The 17,196-nt window shown below is 43.0% G+C and overlaps 1 protein-coding gene across 1 annotated transcript in view; it reads right to left on the bottom strand.

The window, feature by feature from the left end:
- The window catches only part of KCNH5 (potassium voltage-gated channel subfamily H member 5), a 167,515-nt gene extending 150,327 nt beyond the window's left edge, over window positions 1-17,188 (bottom strand). The window contains exons 1-2 of the mRNA XM_035328067.1: window positions 16,901-17,188; window positions 5,000-5,123 (exon numbers count right to left, since the gene is read on the bottom strand). Coding sequence (XP_035183958.1) covers window positions 5,000-5,123; window positions 16,901-16,973 — 197 coding nt within the window. The 5' untranslated portion in view covers window positions 16,974-17,188. The remainder of the gene's footprint in view (window positions 1-4,999; window positions 5,124-16,900) is intronic.
- Window positions 17,189-17,196: the final 8 nt, after the last annotated feature.

The raw sequence follows: 17,196 nt of genomic DNA, 5'->3' as shown, positions 1-17,196 counted from the left end.
ATATTCTGAATCCTTCTTCTCAAAAAGCAATTAGAATTGCGGTAGGATTTAACCAGTGAGAACTAATGACTGGAATTCTCTGAAAAATCACACAGAAAGCAAGTGAATGAGTTGGCCCACTGTGTCTGCACTACCACCAAATATAACCAAATTCACCCTCATTTTCCTTACTGTATGTCACATTCCTTTGATACCTCACTGAAAATACAGAAAGCATTAAAACACTTTTGAAGACTCGTCCCTTTCCAGACAGAGATTACAAAAGTCTAATTTTAACTCCGCTATTTCTCACTGCTTGACCATTTCATCACCTTTGCACTCTTTTCCAGGTCAGACGTTCAGCTGGTGCAAGTGAACCCAACATCCCAACCTTATTTTTGAAAGCCTTTGTAAGAAATCAGCCAGGCTTTTCTCGTCATTCTTCCCTGGATTAAAAATAGGTGAAGACTGCCCTGTGCAAATTCCCAATTATAGAACTGAAGGAAAATGGAGCAAGGGATAAAAGCTTTCAGACACTTGAATGAATACACTTTTAATTGATCAGGCTTCTCCCCCACCCCGTTTTCTTTGTTCACAAGCAGTTTGAGCTCCGGCTGAAACCTACAACAGACAACCCTCAGAATATGAAAGAGAAAAAGAAAAGCTATCAGCGCCTCTGTGGTTTAAATCCAGCTTCTCTTTTATCGATCCACAGACCTCCAAAGGTTCAATAAACATTTATTTTACGTCTACTGTTCTGTAAGAAACAATAAAACAGCACAGTGGTTAGTGACTTGGCAAGCATTAAAATACTCAGTGAAGGCTGGGCGGTGAATCTTTCCTTTACACAAGTGACCGAGGGAGGCAATGGGGCTGCTCCCAAAATAAGGTGCTGGCCAGGCAGACACAGGCCATGGGACCAGTCACAGCGCTTGCATGTCTCATTGGGCACCTTGCTTGCTCATTTTCAAATGGCCTGCCCTTCTTTCCCGATAGCCTTTTCTACATTTACACATGAGCTCACAACAAACAAAAGTTTGAATGCTATTTTTTTTTAATCTAACCATTTTTTTAGTGCACTGATGAGGTAAAGCAGACTGCTTTATTCAGTTCAACTGAACTCTCTTTTGGTGGTCCTGAGGCTTAAAAACAATGCTTCTCTTAGTCCTGAAGGAAAAAATAATTACAATTTGTTAAAGTGCATGACTTTACATGGCTTATAATACAGGAAGTCATCATTAATTAGCATTAAAATGACAAACCATACTTAACAGTAGTTGACTATAGCAGTTAGCTCTGCTGAATAAAATCAATAAGCTTTACATTTTAAAGTCAGCTTATTAGTGCAGTAAACCTGTAAAACTCAAATCTTGTATTATTTTCACACATAAATAGACATTTTAAAGGCTTGTGGAAGAATACAAATGTTTTTCAGGAGGTGATTTTTACTAGCAGGCACCAAAGGGACCTCCAAGCCACTCACTGTATAAGTTATATAAGATCTCTGCTTATTACAGGTTTAATTTAATTTAGTCTGTCCTATTTTGTACACATGGAGGGACACCTACTTCTTCAGTCAATCACTCTGTCTTTTTCTGCCTCATGTTTTCGTTATTTATTGCTTGTCAAGTGCCTTCAGTGCAAACTGTACAAGACATAAATATCAAAACCAGCCTGCTACTGGGGATCTTACTACCTGGAAAATAGACTTATCAAAGAGAAACAAGACTTGCTGAAACACGCAGCAAGGCACAATCTTAGATAATTTCCCCATCCCTGCAACAGACCATTCGTCACTTCAGACGCCTATGCTCCTGCCTCCTTTTGAAAGCACTTCTTGGCACAGAAAAGCCACATTGAAAGCTTTGCATCGCACTCTCCTGTCCTTCCTCAGGATCCAAAAAAAGTGCCACCGCAGCAGCTCCGGGTCTGCAGCACATGCCAGGAAGGTTTTTGTGGCTGTTTGTGAGGCTTCAGCTAGGTTAGGGGGCAGACAAAGCACGGAAGGCATACGATCCCACATCCAGTTAACAGCTCTGTTTATCCCCAAGTGTTGGAAGAAAAGGCATCATTTACAACTGACCAACTACCCTGGAGGAACAGCAAATACTGATCTACGTGTCAGCAGCTCCAAAACTTTGCAAGCCCAGCAGCAGGCACCCCTCCAAGGCAGCACGGGGCAGCTCCCTGAGTCCCACTGATGTGCAGCAAGGTTTCTTTGCACAGCTTTGGTAGTGCAAGGGGCAAATGCTGTCTTCTCATACAGAAAACACAGTCAGAGTTAACATTCTGGTACCAAATTTATCCAAACAAGGGAGAAAGAGATGCTGAGCGGAGCACTGCAAGTGTTTTCAGTGGAAACACAACCTGTACACAGCTTCAGCCAGCAGATCTAATTCCCTCCCTCTGTACCGCTGGAAGGCAACACACAAACAGGGCCCCAGAGCAGGTTTCCTCTTTAAAAACAAAACCAGCACCCAGCACCAGCACCAGCTACTCCCAACCTGGTGCAAGGAAGGGTACGGAGAGCAAAGCCTGGAGCAAACAGCAAGTGCAAAATGCCAGGGTAGGTCTACTACCCAGACACCAAAGGGTTCCTGCTCTGCTGAGGGCTTGCTGAGAAGACTGAACTTACTGATAAGCAACAATTTCAAACAACGCTGATATTATTTGCAACATTAAACAGGGTTTTAATGGTTTGGAGACGTTCATTCTTTCAATGTATTCATCAAGACAAATTGTCATGACTGTGGGCAACTGGGCATGAAACAAGTGTTTTTCCTAGGCGCTGGTTAATCTATCGGTGCACCTCCAGGCAGGGGCTTTTGCACGGTTAATTGAATGTCAGAGGTGCAGCAATTGCAGATGCCCTCCTTGCTCCCTCCATACTGTCAGCTCATTTTCATTTGGCACAGCAACGCTGCACAAGCACACAAGTTATTCCACCTCAAAATCTTGTGCGTTTTAACACTCACTTGTGCCACTTACTCTGTGAATCAGCCCCAGCTACACGTGCAATTTTTGGTGTTGTGCACACCCAAGTTTTTCATTCCACACACCAACATTTTACCTTCCACACAGCTGCAAAGCTCTTCATTAGAGAGCAGTCCCATGCAGAACACCTCTCCAGCTCTGCTCTAACCTGCAAAGACCAGGGTGTCCCCTAAGAGGCACAAAATATCACACTGCAAATATAACTCCACCAGCTAAGATCCACACACAAAACAAGTGTTGGCCATGCTTTCAATGGAGAGAGGTATCTCCAAAATCCAGAGATGGATTATGTAGAATGAAAATAAATAAATTTAACTCTTTGTTACCAGCCTCATTTTCCACAATAACTTCTCCTTCGATTTGCATCCATATGATTCACTTGAGTGTGGTCAAAACGGGATGCTTACAAACATCAGCCAGAGTCCACCACATTCATAAAAGGCATTCTGACAGACTAAACCTTTTGGTCCTCTCAGTATTTGAGGCACAGTGGAATTATTAACAGCGAGGTATTGCTAAACCTTCATTTCCCCAATATTTCCCTACAATCCCGTTCTGTATATGTAATGACTTAAACATGCACAGACTAGTAAAGTGCTGACTCACAGGGTAACAGATCCAAAACATAGAGGACAGCCTAGATCAAAGGGGGAAGCATGTAATTATATTTGGGAGGGCTGAGATAACGCTCTTTCTTTCAGCCCCACCCAGTACTTTGATTTTGTTGCTACCATGTGAGTTAATATTTCATGTCAGCAGCATATGTCCATCTCTTTTCCACTGCCCATCAGAGGACACCTGGCTGCACAGAGCAACCTCAGACCCCCAAGGCTTTCAGCCCTGTAGGTGTGCAGCCCTGGAGTTGGTTGCTGCCTGAAAGCGTGAAGGGAAAATTTACACAAACTTGTATCTCGGCCATTCCTTGTTGCCCCCATCCCTGGTTTACTTTGCTCACACACCCACACATGCATTAGGGATTTAGTCTCTCCCGACAGCATCTCCTTTTAAAGGATGCAGCAGAGCAGGCGCAGATGCACATCTAACCATAAATCACAGCTGCCTGCTCCTGAAAGACCACCAGCAAAAGGAAAAAGCCATAAAGCTGCAATGCTCAGAGTAAATACATCATCAGCCTAATCGCCTTCTTGGGAATAAAGATGCAGTTTGCACATTACTGTGCTCTGTGTGTGTGTGTGCGTGTGTGTGTGTGTAAGAATAAGGACCAATATGGGCTCCAGGATGTCACACTGCAGACCTCCTGGCGTGATAAATAGGAGAATTCATGAAAATCTATTAAAAAAAAAAAGCTTTTGAAATTTATCACCTAAATATCCCGCTTTCTTTATTGAATTGTTAGAGCACATTCATACTGATAGTAACAAGGATAAATTTCAAATGAGAAAATAAGGAATAAACCCTCAAAATATTTAAACACACACACTACACCACTCTTTGGGAGCACCTCTAGTTCATCCTCATTCACTACTAGAACTTTTAAAAGGTTTTCCATTGAACAGTCTTGATTCCTGAAACGCTCATTGCATTTATGGAATTACCAGAGGACAGCAGGAACTGCAAAGCCAGGCAGACTTGACTTGCTTTCAAAAAATATTTGAGTGAAATATATTAAATTTGTGTATGTTCTAAACAAAAACAAAACCCAAACAAACAAGAAATCTGGAATTTAGCTTTATTTTATTTAGGATTAAGTCTTGCAGGACTTTAAGTGCTACCCCAGATTTAGCAAAGGACTTAACATTAAGTATCTGAATAGTCTATTAATCCTGATGGAACTAACCACTGATAATACTGGATGCTAGTCAGCAATGTGTTTACTGCTTAAGTGCTTTGCCATATCCTATGTAAGTTGCTGGTTTCATTCATGTAAAGCCTGCTTTAATACTTTTATTTCTGCTACACAATTATTTTCTTATATCAGTCCTTTTTTAAAAAAACTAATTTTTCTTGCCAGCAGATTGTGATTTTAGAAGTGCATCAGGTGGCAATGAAGGGACAGTCGACCTACCTGCAAGTGCTACTTTTCTGCATGACGTCAGCGCGATGATATCCAGAGAGTTTACAAAAACCGTCATTACTATAAACTACAGGCCAGTCCACAATCTGGGCATTTCCCAACAAAAAACTGGATTCTAAAAAGAAAAAGAGAAGAGAGAGAAAGAGATGCTGTCAGAGGCAAAGTACATTTACATCTTTCGTGTTACACAGCAGATGTAGAGTTACCACACAATGGTAACTTCCATTGTCAAATTTCAGAGAGCACTGAAATCAAAACGTCCATCAGAAAGGAAATCATGATCAAACAGGAGAGCTTTAGAAAAACAATATACTGATATAAGCACCAACTAGTTCACGATTTAGAAAGGATTCATTTATTCACAACATCTGGACAAGCTATCATGTTTGATTTTCATTCTATGTGCATATAAATATATATATCTTGAAACCAACATTAACTTAAAAAAGGAGCTTTAAATGCTGAGCCATATGTTTCTGCAAGACTGTTGATGACACTATTGTATCAGATAAGCAAAATTTTCCTGCTGGCAGGTCCCTGTACGTTCTGCAGGGAGGAGGGACAGACAGCACCAGGAACTGGGCAAGATGTCCTACTGCACCCGGTGGTACTCCATGAGCCACGTCATGCCCAGGAGGGTAGCTAAGAGGTGACCCATGCAGAATTCGGTACCAGAAGTGATGAATGCCAAAGGGACTTACAGGTTGGAATTACATAAAATGCATCAAACTTCAGTTGCGGTCTACATCAAAATGCAAAAAGGTGGCTTTGGTTCATCCCACTAACATTTTTCTGTACCAATTGCTGTAAACACACAAATATGGGCAGGGTGTATTTTTAGGAGGCTGAACTCAGGCTTAAATACTGCTTCAATCATACGTTCTTTCAGTCAGTGCCTACAGTTTATACACACGGACTGGCACCAACATGTTAGGAGTTAGTCCTAAAATAGTTTTATTTGCTAGTTTGGAAGGATTCTTCCATCCCTGATTTTAGCAAGGCTTTTCTGAGGAAAGAAATACCACTTTTCCTCAAACATGTTGTGGGATTTTATCTTCATCAACACTGTGAATGTTCCTAATGTTGTTTCAAAAATAATATTCTTACTTAGTATATTGCTTAGTAGAGGTTCTCAAGCTGTAGTCTGTGATGATCTTCAGAGCTTTATTTTGCTTTGCTTATTTTTACTTATAATTTTCAGTTAATTTTGATAGTAGCTCTGGAGCTAACTGGTAACACTTGACACTAAAAAGCCATCATAACTATATAAAATACTATTAAAATCACTGCATCACTGCTGTATAGAAATTATAGAAAAGGTTCCTTTCAGCAGTTTTCATGGGTTAAAAAAAAAAAAAAAAAGAATTTTTGCAAATCTCCTCATAACAGCTTAATTATTAGGTTATGTCAATTACTTGAGACATAAACTCAGGTGCATGCATTATTTTTACATAAATGTGACACTGGGTTTCTATGAGCTATATGTGCCCCTTTGCAGGATATTTATAACCATGACTGCAATGTATATTACTCAAACATTATCCTATTGAACAAGAAAAGTGTACTGAAAAAAGAAGTATTTTCTATCTTTTTTCTTTATAAGCACGAATTTGGAAAATAATAATCTGTAAAATAATAGATTTTCTGAAAAAAAGCAGATTGAAAAATATTTTAAAGCCACACAATGTAAGATATAGTTTTGATTTTGTGAAGTCTTATGATTCTAAGCTCAAAGAATGTATTTGAATTTATCACAAATGGTCTTAAACTTACATGCCAACTTTAAAAATTTGTTTTTCTGCCCAAAGGGAGATTCAGTCACTACAGCCAGCAGCTGACATGGATTACAGCATCTGCTGGAAACAACCACTATTTGTCCTCTGGTCAAACCAAGGTTTGATTTGGAAAGTGACTTCTTTATAGTGTTATCTTTCACCACAGTTTTGCTCGCATACCTAGATACACTGGGCACAAGGTGGGTGATCACAGGCAGCAGATATCCAAACTCACTCGTGGATGCTGTGCACATCTGGGTGCTCCCAGAGGACCACAGTTCATAAGCACGTTTTGAAACCTCTCTGTCCAACAGAATAATCTTGAATGTGTACCCCCATTGCAGAACTCTGTTTCAGGACACAGAGTACACTGCAGAAGATACACGTTGCAGCCAGCAGCAGACATTCAGCATTTATTGGTCATCATCTATGGATTTTCTACTTCCTTACACCCAAGGGTCTCAAAATAATTGCCAAGGCATTCATTAAGCTTATCAAATCCAAGACGTTGGGAGAAAATACAACAAAGCCAAACTACTGACCTTTCAAGAAACAAAATAAAGCAAGAAAAAAAGATACTAGAATTATGTTAATAATAGTACTTATAAAGTTAGATCATATATATATATACACATATAGCATATGTACTAGTAACTTGACCAAATATTAGAATATGTTTTCCTGTGTCCCCATGAATACTATGTTACTTGACTTTTTTTACTCATCTTCTAAGCAAATAAGGCTTATTCATCCAAGCTTAGCATGTGAATACAAGCATGTGTGTCCTGTTCCAACTGCACAAAAATCTTAAATCAACGTTTGCATCTTGTTAGAGACCAATGAATCTGACTGCAGGCACAAAGCTATAGGAATGCATGTTTCGTTAATGCCTCTGTTCAGCGAGCAGCTTGATAAAATTTAAGGATGAACAAGTCAGTGTCTTACCCTGGAGATTTATTGTGTGCCCAAGATTCAGCATCTGCAGGACTCTGTGCCTACCCTACATTTTATAGGTAGTCATGTTATTTTCCCCAGGACATGTACTATTTTTTCCCTATTTCTAAAATTTGTCCAGATCAAAACTCCAGACAACTTAACTTCACAGTGGCCAGTCTATACTATACCAGAATCCTCTGCTGTGACTCCATGTGTCTCTAATACGTCCCCATTTTAGAGTCTAATTTTGGTCAACAACAGTAGAGAATACCACTTCAGAACTTCCATTAGTTTTGGGTAGTTTGAGGACAGACTGCCTTATAGCAGCATATCATCACCACTTACCACTTGTGAAAGTCCATTTCTGCAGTCGCTTCCTCTAGAGTTGGGCCCTAACAGCCAGTCCTGGGCTAAAACCGTCTTCATGCCCAACTTCCATACTTCTATAACCCACGTACATGGTTTCTTTGTTAAAAAAGTTCAATTATAGTTGTGTCTCAAATTAAGATTTCCATTAATTTGACTATGGTGAATTCCGCTCCATCGGATTTGCTCACAGGGTGCACCTCCATCATCAAACCCCAGGATCTCTCCTGTTCCTCCACTTGCCCCAGTGGCCCCACTCTGCAATGGTTGGCTGGCACCATAGAGCCAAAAGATTTCTCCACAATCATTTATTTTGAATGCTACATTTTTTTTAAGATTATATTGGAGGTATTCTCAAGGATATGTCTGTACAAATTTTAGCTAGTAAGTGGACAACACAGAATTGAGCCAGTATGTCTACACCTGGAGAGATGAATTTCCTCACTTTTTAAGCATACTATGACTTCACTGAAAGACTAGTATCCCAAGAGGGACTGTCCAGTACAGCTGAAGTTACGGATGGCAGTGCATAAATGCACCTCACTTTCCACATCCAGTAAGATACAAGCAACTGAAACTTGTGCAGTGTCAGTGCTGCAGCCCAGAAAGGAAAAGCTTCTCCCTTCACGTACGGCAGCACTGATCTCACAAGTACTTCATGGTGGAGGCTGGGAACTTCTCCCCAGTCCGACAGGTACTGGCCATTGCCGAAAGCAGGACAGTGAATCTGACAGACCAACAGTTTGATTCTATGTATGAAATAGTATGAACCTGTAAGCCAAATTATCGTGTGGTAATGTAACACACTCTGAAAAGATTAACATGTGGCTAACTTCACAACTTCCATAAGGATTAGCCTGAAGTGTCTATTAATGCATTCATTCTTGGATTTCTTCAATGCACTGAAAATGTGTATCTACTTTCCATTTGCTTAGAGATAAAAGTCTTATTATTATTATTATTTCTAAGCTTGTTTTGATGTCACTGCCTCCATCCATCATTTTTTCTACCCCATCCCGCTTTCTGATCTATCGCACGGAGCCCCCAGCACAAATCCATAAGGTACATACATTCTTTTACTAGACCTATCTAAACACCAGCGTCTGCAAGAGAGCAGGGAAGCAGGACTTAGACAGCAGACATGCCCTTCTCAGAGCTGCTAGATTCCTCTTAGGAAGTCAGCAGGCTTTTTATTAGCTAATATCACTCTCCTATTTACAAAGTTTAATACAGGTGGCAAAGAATTGAGATACTAAAGTCATACTTTTAGCAGAATTTCAGATTTGGAAAACACAGTTGAGGTAAACAATTGTTACAGGCACTATATTTGCCATTCCTGTGCTTCTACTTTGCAAAAAGATTCTGTTGTATAAAGGCAGCCTGTGCTGTACAGCAGCAAGCCTTTAATCTTAATCTATCTTGCACTAGCTAATATTCAACACAGCACTGAGCCTTGTTTTGCTGTTTAAAAAAAAAATGACCACTGTGTGCAAGCAATTTTTTCTTAACCAGTGAAATGCCCAAAGCAGTGTAAAATTCATGTTATGTAATCACAGGAGAGCAAGAACAGCTAAATCATTCAAGGAGATATGTTTAGCCAAGTGAGAAATGTTGTCGCTAATCATCTTTCCTCAAGAATGCTTGGGTACCACTTGTAAACAAAATTGCTTAAATCACCATTTCAGAATTCCATCCCTTCCCAGGAAAATATGCAACTAATCATTTTAGAAAAGTCACCATTGAAAACATGCTTAAAAAAATGAAGCAGTAGCAGAACACAAATAATAATAAGAAGCAGCAGTGTTTCTATCTCGGAATAAATTCCTAACTCCAGCAATTTCACACAGAGCTGTCCTTCAGAATTACTGCCCTTCCTACGCGGAGCAAGTGCAGCACAGACCAGACAGGCTCTGTGAAAAGCCTGGAATTTGCCTTTTTTTTTTTTTTTTTTTTGCTAATGTTGTCTTTTAAAAGCCCCAAACCACTTGAACTGCTGTCACGCTGCTCTCCTTATAGACATCCTGTAGTTGCACAGGATCAGCATACTGCTGCAATCTGGTTCAGACCACCTTGGAAAACTCGTGGGTCTCCTGGGTAGGTGTGTTTGGCAGGGGGGAATTCTACAAAATGTTCTTGGGTTTTGCTTTCTTTTAGCTCTTCTAAGCCCTGATAATATGCATTTCCAATGACATTTGTATACAGCGAATCCAGCTACATGCTCAAGACATCCCTATAAGAATATGACAAAACCCTAAGTCCTCAGGCAGACCTGCACGGGCACTGCCCTCCAAAATCAGCCTTGGCAGGCACCAACATCCCTCCAGCTTTGGGGTCGGCTGCAGGCAGACCGCTGTGCTTGAAGCAGCAACCTCCACCAGCACTTTGTGCTCCTCACTACAAAACCACATTGCTGTTTTCTAACACAGCTATTATTTCCCTGGTGTCTTTAAAGCATGCAAAACATCGGTGTCATCCAATTTATCCAGCACATTAAGTGTTGCTTGCCTGAAAAAACTCTCAAAGGACAAACTCTTTACGTCACCTTTCTGTACCACTGTTGTTTTTGTTTAATACTTGTATTATGAAAATGCATGGAGGACTAAATCCAGGGCAAGATACCATACTAACAATGCAAAAATGTTCTAATTCCTGCCCCAATTCACTTCTCCTCTAATAAAACAAAATGTAAGTAATCCAATGCTGGCTGAGCTATTAAATCCACGTGTAAGTCACTTAGGAGCACAGCAGCTTTCAGCAATTTAGTAAGTGACCCCAAGAAGAAAGATTAGAGTCTGCCTGGAATTTATCTAAACAAACAAACAAACAACAACAACAAAAAACTTTAAAATGTAACTAATCATTCTGAATGTGAAATCCCACAGACAGACACCCTGGTCCTCCTTTACTGCAGCACAACTTCACTGACCTCAGGAATAGTTTCAGATCAACACAGACAAGAGAGGCTCCCTATGAGCTGCCCAAGAAATGGCACTTTGTTCAGTTCTGATCACAGGTTCTCCCCCACACATTCCCTTATCCTAGAGTTAAACCAATCCCCACCTATCCTGATTATCTTCTAAATGCTGCCGCTGAAGACGTTCTCTATTAAAATTATGCAGAGCACAACGTAGACGTAGCGAGACTGAATTTAAACTGGAGCTGTAGCTCTCACCACAGGCACACCGGCACCCTCGGGGAGCAACCAAAAAACAGACTTCTGGCTATAGACAAACAAGAGCGCTTGCTTCACACTCCCAGATGAGAAAATCATGCCAGCAGTAGATGTTCAGACACGGGGACTCGTCTTGCAAATGCACAGCCTGCAGCTAGCCATGGTTGTGGTTTCAGAGCTTGGCCGAATTTTCCCAAACCTGTTTTGAAAGAATCGTGCAGCACTGCTTGTGCAAGCGTCCAGCAAGGGGCTGAAGCAAAACGTGTCAGCAGGATGGGTCCCAGCCCCACAGCGAGGTGCTGCTTCAGACTTGTAAGGGGCTACACACAAGGCAGCGGTCAGATGCCACCAGCACCAAGTGTGGGTGCAGAACTGGGTCCTGGCTATCGGGGTTAGGCAGGGCTTCTCAATCGAAACTGCCAGTCACTGTACGTGGTCAATAAACAAGGGGTATAGCCTGACTTTTTTCTACAAAGAAGGTTATTAGGGCACTAACTCCAAAATCTTATTCTATTACTTAATTTCACCAAACCAAAAAATACTATTTTCTCAGCTCACCAGGAGAATAACTTAAAATCCAGGCTAATCACTAAGCAGTATGCTGTTACACAGGCTAATTAAATGTACTTTCACAGCTCACTTAACTTCCTGACATTAGTCTTTGGCTGTATACTCCTTCCACCGGCAATTAAAAAAAAAAAAAAAACTGAATGTTTATTCTAAAAATCAATAATTTCATTTTGCTCTTCTCTATCAGATTTCAACATTAACCTGGGAGCGCCACAACACTTACACTGACCTCTTGTGGCAAGTGCTCGGCAGCGCCCAGACATCCCAGAGAACATCTCCCCAACCCATCCTGCTCCCAACGAGATGCACAGGAAGAAATATTAAGAATATAACACGCAAATTTTGCAAAGCTGTAAAGGGGTTCGAGGAGCATCTTGTAAAGATCCAGTTATTTCTTTAACTAATGATATGCCTTTATTGGGGGGGTCTAAATTAACATGATGGTATGGAGCTGTTGTAATTAAAAAATTAAAAATGAAAATTAAACCACTTATATCTCCCCTGTCTCCAGCAGGCATCAGATATGCCTAATTTTCAGGATTTGGCCAAACTGACTGAAGGATTAAACAAAACCAAGCCCCTGCAATTGAAAACTACTCACAAATGTCATCCAGTAATGTTTCTTAGTGTAACAATCCACTTTGCATTGATTTACATATCAGCGGGTCCCCTGCAGCCACAGAAATTGCAAAATCAACCTTGCACCCAAGAAGGCCCCAATAATTTAAGCTCCTTAGTCATCCCTTCACTAACTTCCCTACAGCCAACAGAACCAAAGGATGGAAATTTGCCCCGTGATTTTTAGCATCTTTAAGTAGAGATTTAAGCAAGTACTGGGGTCCAGATTTTTATTTATTTATTTATTTTTGCAGAGGTAAACTTGAAGCAACTTGCTTTAAAGAGCTGTTTTTGTTCCCCCCCACACACACACTCCAAATGTAATTTAGATTGGAACAGATGAAAATGCAGCTTGTTTTAATTTGAGGGAAAGGAGCCTACATGTGTCTTGTCCAGAGAGACACCCTACCTGTCAGAAATCAGGTACGCTACATGGGGTAGAAGGAAGGATGGGAAAGAGAGCAAACACTTATTTTGCCAGTAATACCAGTCCAATAAAAACAAAGAGGTGTATTAGCACTATAGGTGTGATGTTCGTGTCCCCTCCTTCCTGGGGGACCTGCCTTGCCAATGCAGTCACCTGGGAACTGGGCTGATCCTTTCCCCAGCAAACCCAACAGGGCGTAAAGCTCTGTGTGGAGGAGATGATTTGCAGGAACATGGTGCTAAGCTTTGCAAGACCTGGAATTAAATGCTAGCTTCATTAAAGCTTATGGTAAAATTCCTTACAGAGCCAAGATTTCAGCCCAAGTGTCAAATACATTTGCGAAAGACCTGAAAGACGTTTTTTTCCAAGGAAGCTTCTAAGAGTTATTGCAATAGAAACAATAACCAGTAATGACGGCTGCTATCATATTTGTCTTTCGCTAAATTATGCCCCGCTTCCATGCTGTTAGCACTTTTTATTGCATATTGCCACAAAGTCCCAGAGTTAACCTTTTTCCAACCTCAACCAAATTACACCCAAAGCAAATTATGCCGGTAATGCAAGCTTCATGCTTTTGCTGCTACAAGACGTGAAAGGTGAAGGCAGATGGGCAAGACAGACACATTTCTCTGTCCTGCATCTGTGGCTCAACTCTCCGGGTCCCTTCTGCAGACGGGTCAGGACCACGAAGCCCAGCCCTGCTCCAGGGATTTGCCCAAATTCCCATTCCACCTCCGTGATGCTGAGCCGAGGTCAGTGCCAGCAGGAGCTCTGACTACACTGAAGGAGCAACCCGTAATAATAATAGCAATAACAGGCACAGACTGCTGAGAACATCTTAGGAGAGAACATTGCCCAAAGGAAAGGCCTTATTAAAAGCCCAAAATACTAATGGCAGTAGAAAGCAGTCACCTTAATGCGATTTAACCCACTGCTCCCACAAAACCCTTTTTCTTTCAGCTTAGTGAAACACCTGGTGTTCTCAAGATCAGTGCACAGCCAAGGCTGGAGAGAGATCGTATCAACCTGCAGCTCCCAACAAGAAGGACTTTACTCCATGCATTTTCACTGTGCTTTAAAAAAAAATAAAATGTAATTGCACAGAGCGCACTGATCACCCCAAAGATAGGCCTGTGTGCCCAGAGGGCTTGTCCCTGTAGTCCAAGAGCAGCAGTAGATCTAAGGAGGGACCCTGCTCCTTCCTGAAGATTTTGTCTGGTGGGAGCAGAGCACAATTGTGGGGTGGCTGGACAGCCCACAAAGCAGCTTGGAGGTTACTGTCCACCGCAAAATTATTTGGAAGCCACCTGCAACGTGCTGCTGTCCATAAAGCAACGTCAGCCACTGCTCTACAGCACTTGATAAGCTCCAAGGTCTGAAGTCACCTCCAAAAGAGGTCCCCCCAGCCTGGTGCCCAGACATCCCACCCCACACCACAGCCACCCCGGCTCCTTCTGCACCGCTCCTCGATGCTCCGTTCACGGCTGACCCACATGGAGCATTACCCTTCCAATTTTAACCTTCTCCGTAGCCAAAGCTGGGGCAAAAATGAAATGTTCACAACATTCCTAAACAGCAAATCCCTAAATAATGCTGAAAATCAAACATAAGGCTGCTTTTAACACCAGGCTGGCCACCACACTCACCGCACACCCAGTTCCCGCTAGGTTCATTCTGACTTTATACGCTTTAAAAATACTGCAACTTTGTCTATAAATGCTTTGTTGTTCGGATCCACCTCTGCCAACTCTGAATAATTTGTCTGCACCCGCTTTTCTTTTTCAAAACCCATCACTTTTGTTTCAGACCTGAAGAAGAGCCTATCTGCCAAAACACCCAATTTTTCCAGCTGTACCTGTTAGCCTAATAGAAGATACTACCTCTATCTACAAGCCTTCTCCTGGTTGTAGAGAAAAGATTTATGGACAAGAAGTGGATTGTGTAAGTGTGAGAAATCTCAAAAGAGAGTGTTCTTTAACTAGGACAGATGATGGAAAGGCTTTTTTTGAGGATGCTGAAGATGTATTTTAAAAAACTATCATCCTTCTTTCCTTTATCCTGTTCCTCAACTTGACGATGAAAAATCTCTCTGGTGAATCCAAGTATAAAAACAAAACCCAGCACACGGTCTGCAGACCAAATCCTTGCCTTCTACCAAGCACTAGCAGGAGATACTTGAACCAGATTTGCTCTAGTGGATACCATTAAGTTTGGATTAAACAGTGCAGAATCCAATGAAAATTACTATTTCTATAAAGGGCAAATAAGGCTATGACCTGGATGACAAAAATAAGAACTAAATCATGTTCCAGGGCACAACACTGACCGCTAACATGAGTTTAAAACAGATTCCCAATCCACTTTTTGCTTCGTTGTCCAATGGGACGGATTTGCCTCCATAACATTACACTTCAGCAGAGAAAAAGTAGAACAAGTGACCAGATCAGCACCACTTATGCGCCCAAATTAGGCCAGGTTAAAACCTGAGGGGGGCTAATGTGTTTTTAAAGCATAACGTTCAAAAGCCTGCTGAAGTTTTCTGGGTTTTGACATCTCAAAGCTTTACTGAGTTTTCACCGGGGAGGACATGTGGTACAATTAGAGCATGATACAAAAGCACGGCGCTCCCACACCGTGGTCCCAGCTCTGCCCCCAGCTTGCCACAAGACCCTGGGAGAACAACTGCGATGCCCCAAGCCCCTGTCACACCAGTTTTAAGAACATGTTGGCAACACCTTTGTGTGTCCTCTTCCACAAGGAGCTGTAAAGTGTAATTAAGTTCCACTTTGAAACTATCAGAGGGAAAGTGCTGTATAAAACCCTATTAATTAAGCTTCCATTCAATATTCTGGTAAATAAATACACTATTGCAGGAAATTAGCTTCTGGTGATTGTGCAGCTACAGAGCTTGACAGAGCTGATGGGGTCAAACAGAAGTTGATGCCTTAATGCAACGTTTTAAACTCCAGGTCCTCAGCCCACTGCTGCTTCCGTGCAAGTCAGTGGCTCCCGAATTCACTACTTGCCACCAAAACCAACCCAAGCCAGCACACCAGACTGTGTAAGTACGAACGGGAGGTAAATCCAGACTGGTGCAGTAGAAAGGTGGAAGGAAACACTTTTCGGTAGCATTTCACATCATGTTAGTGTCTCGATTAATAATGCATATGGAAACTTCTTTCCACGCTCTGTGCTGCCCACCTTTCCCATTCCCACTCTCATGCATGGCAGGGTCAGGCTGCCCAAGAAGAAACCTTTCAGCAGATGCAAAGTTGAGGTCTTTTACCAGACTTCACTTGCACAAGCACTCATGTTTCAGTAGTTCCGCGCCAGTGCAAAAACTAGGTAAAACCAGAAGGTAAGCAGCACAAGACTCGCCTAAAGCAGCGTCTACATTCACACACCTCTAGAGATGCCTGCAGCCACCCCGTAACTTTGACGGAGCTGCGTGCAGCACTCTTGGCCAGTGCTTTGCAAGGGGCTGGAAGGGGAAAGCAAGCCCCAGGAGCAGGGAATTGTTTTCTGCCCGTGTGGCTCTGAAGCAGTCCCGTAACCGCTCGCCGGGCAGAGGAGCGGCACAGCAGTGACTGCAAGCACTTCTTACAGCTTTCTCCAGGCACAGGATTTTACCATCGCCCCAGCCACAGGCACTGCCTCGTCCTCTCTCCCGGCACCGTCGCCACACGCTTTGAAGTGAGACAGAATTGCAAAGACTTCGAAACGCCGAATGAGACAAGGCAAACCCGAACACTGGGGAACCAACGAACGAGAAAGAGGGAAGAAAACACCCGGCGAGTGGAGTGACCAGGAGAAACGAAAAGGACTCCCAGAAGGGGCTCACACCAACACCTGCTAGAGACCCGCTGCCTGCAGCACGGACGGCGGGGTGAGAAGGGAGCGCGGGGACAGGGCAGAGAAAGGCTGGGGCACGGAGCCTCGGGGAAGGATGGACGGAGGGATGGAGGGACGGATGGACGGAGGGAAGGAAGGACGGACAGACGGATAAAAGCAGGGACGCTGCTTCTCACCGCTGGAGCGCCGGACGATGTTCTCCAGGAAGGTGTTCTGCGGTGCCACCAGCCCTCTCTTGCCCCCCGGCATCCTGCAGCGCCGGGCTCGGGGGCCGGGGGTGCGCGGCAGCGGCTGCAGCGGCGGCGGCAGCAGCGGCGGGGGGGGGCCGGCGGCGGCTGCTGCGCCCGGTGCCCGTGAGTCGCGCAGGGGCGGCCGCGGCCGCTCATGGTAGTGGCGCCCCCGCGGCGGCTGCAGCGCGGACTGGGGCCGCGCCGCGCACGGCGCCGCCGAGCGCCGCCGCCCGCCCCCCGGG

Source organism: Oxyura jamaicensis, chromosome 5 (genome assembly GCF_011077185.1).
Source record: "Oxyura jamaicensis isolate SHBP4307 breed ruddy duck chromosome 5, BPBGC_Ojam_1.0, whole genome shotgun sequence".
In the NCBI taxonomy this organism is placed as follows: Eukaryota; Metazoa; Chordata; class Aves; order Anseriformes; family Anatidae; genus Oxyura; species Oxyura jamaicensis.
This window is presented reverse-complemented; position numbering and strand designations above follow the sequence as displayed.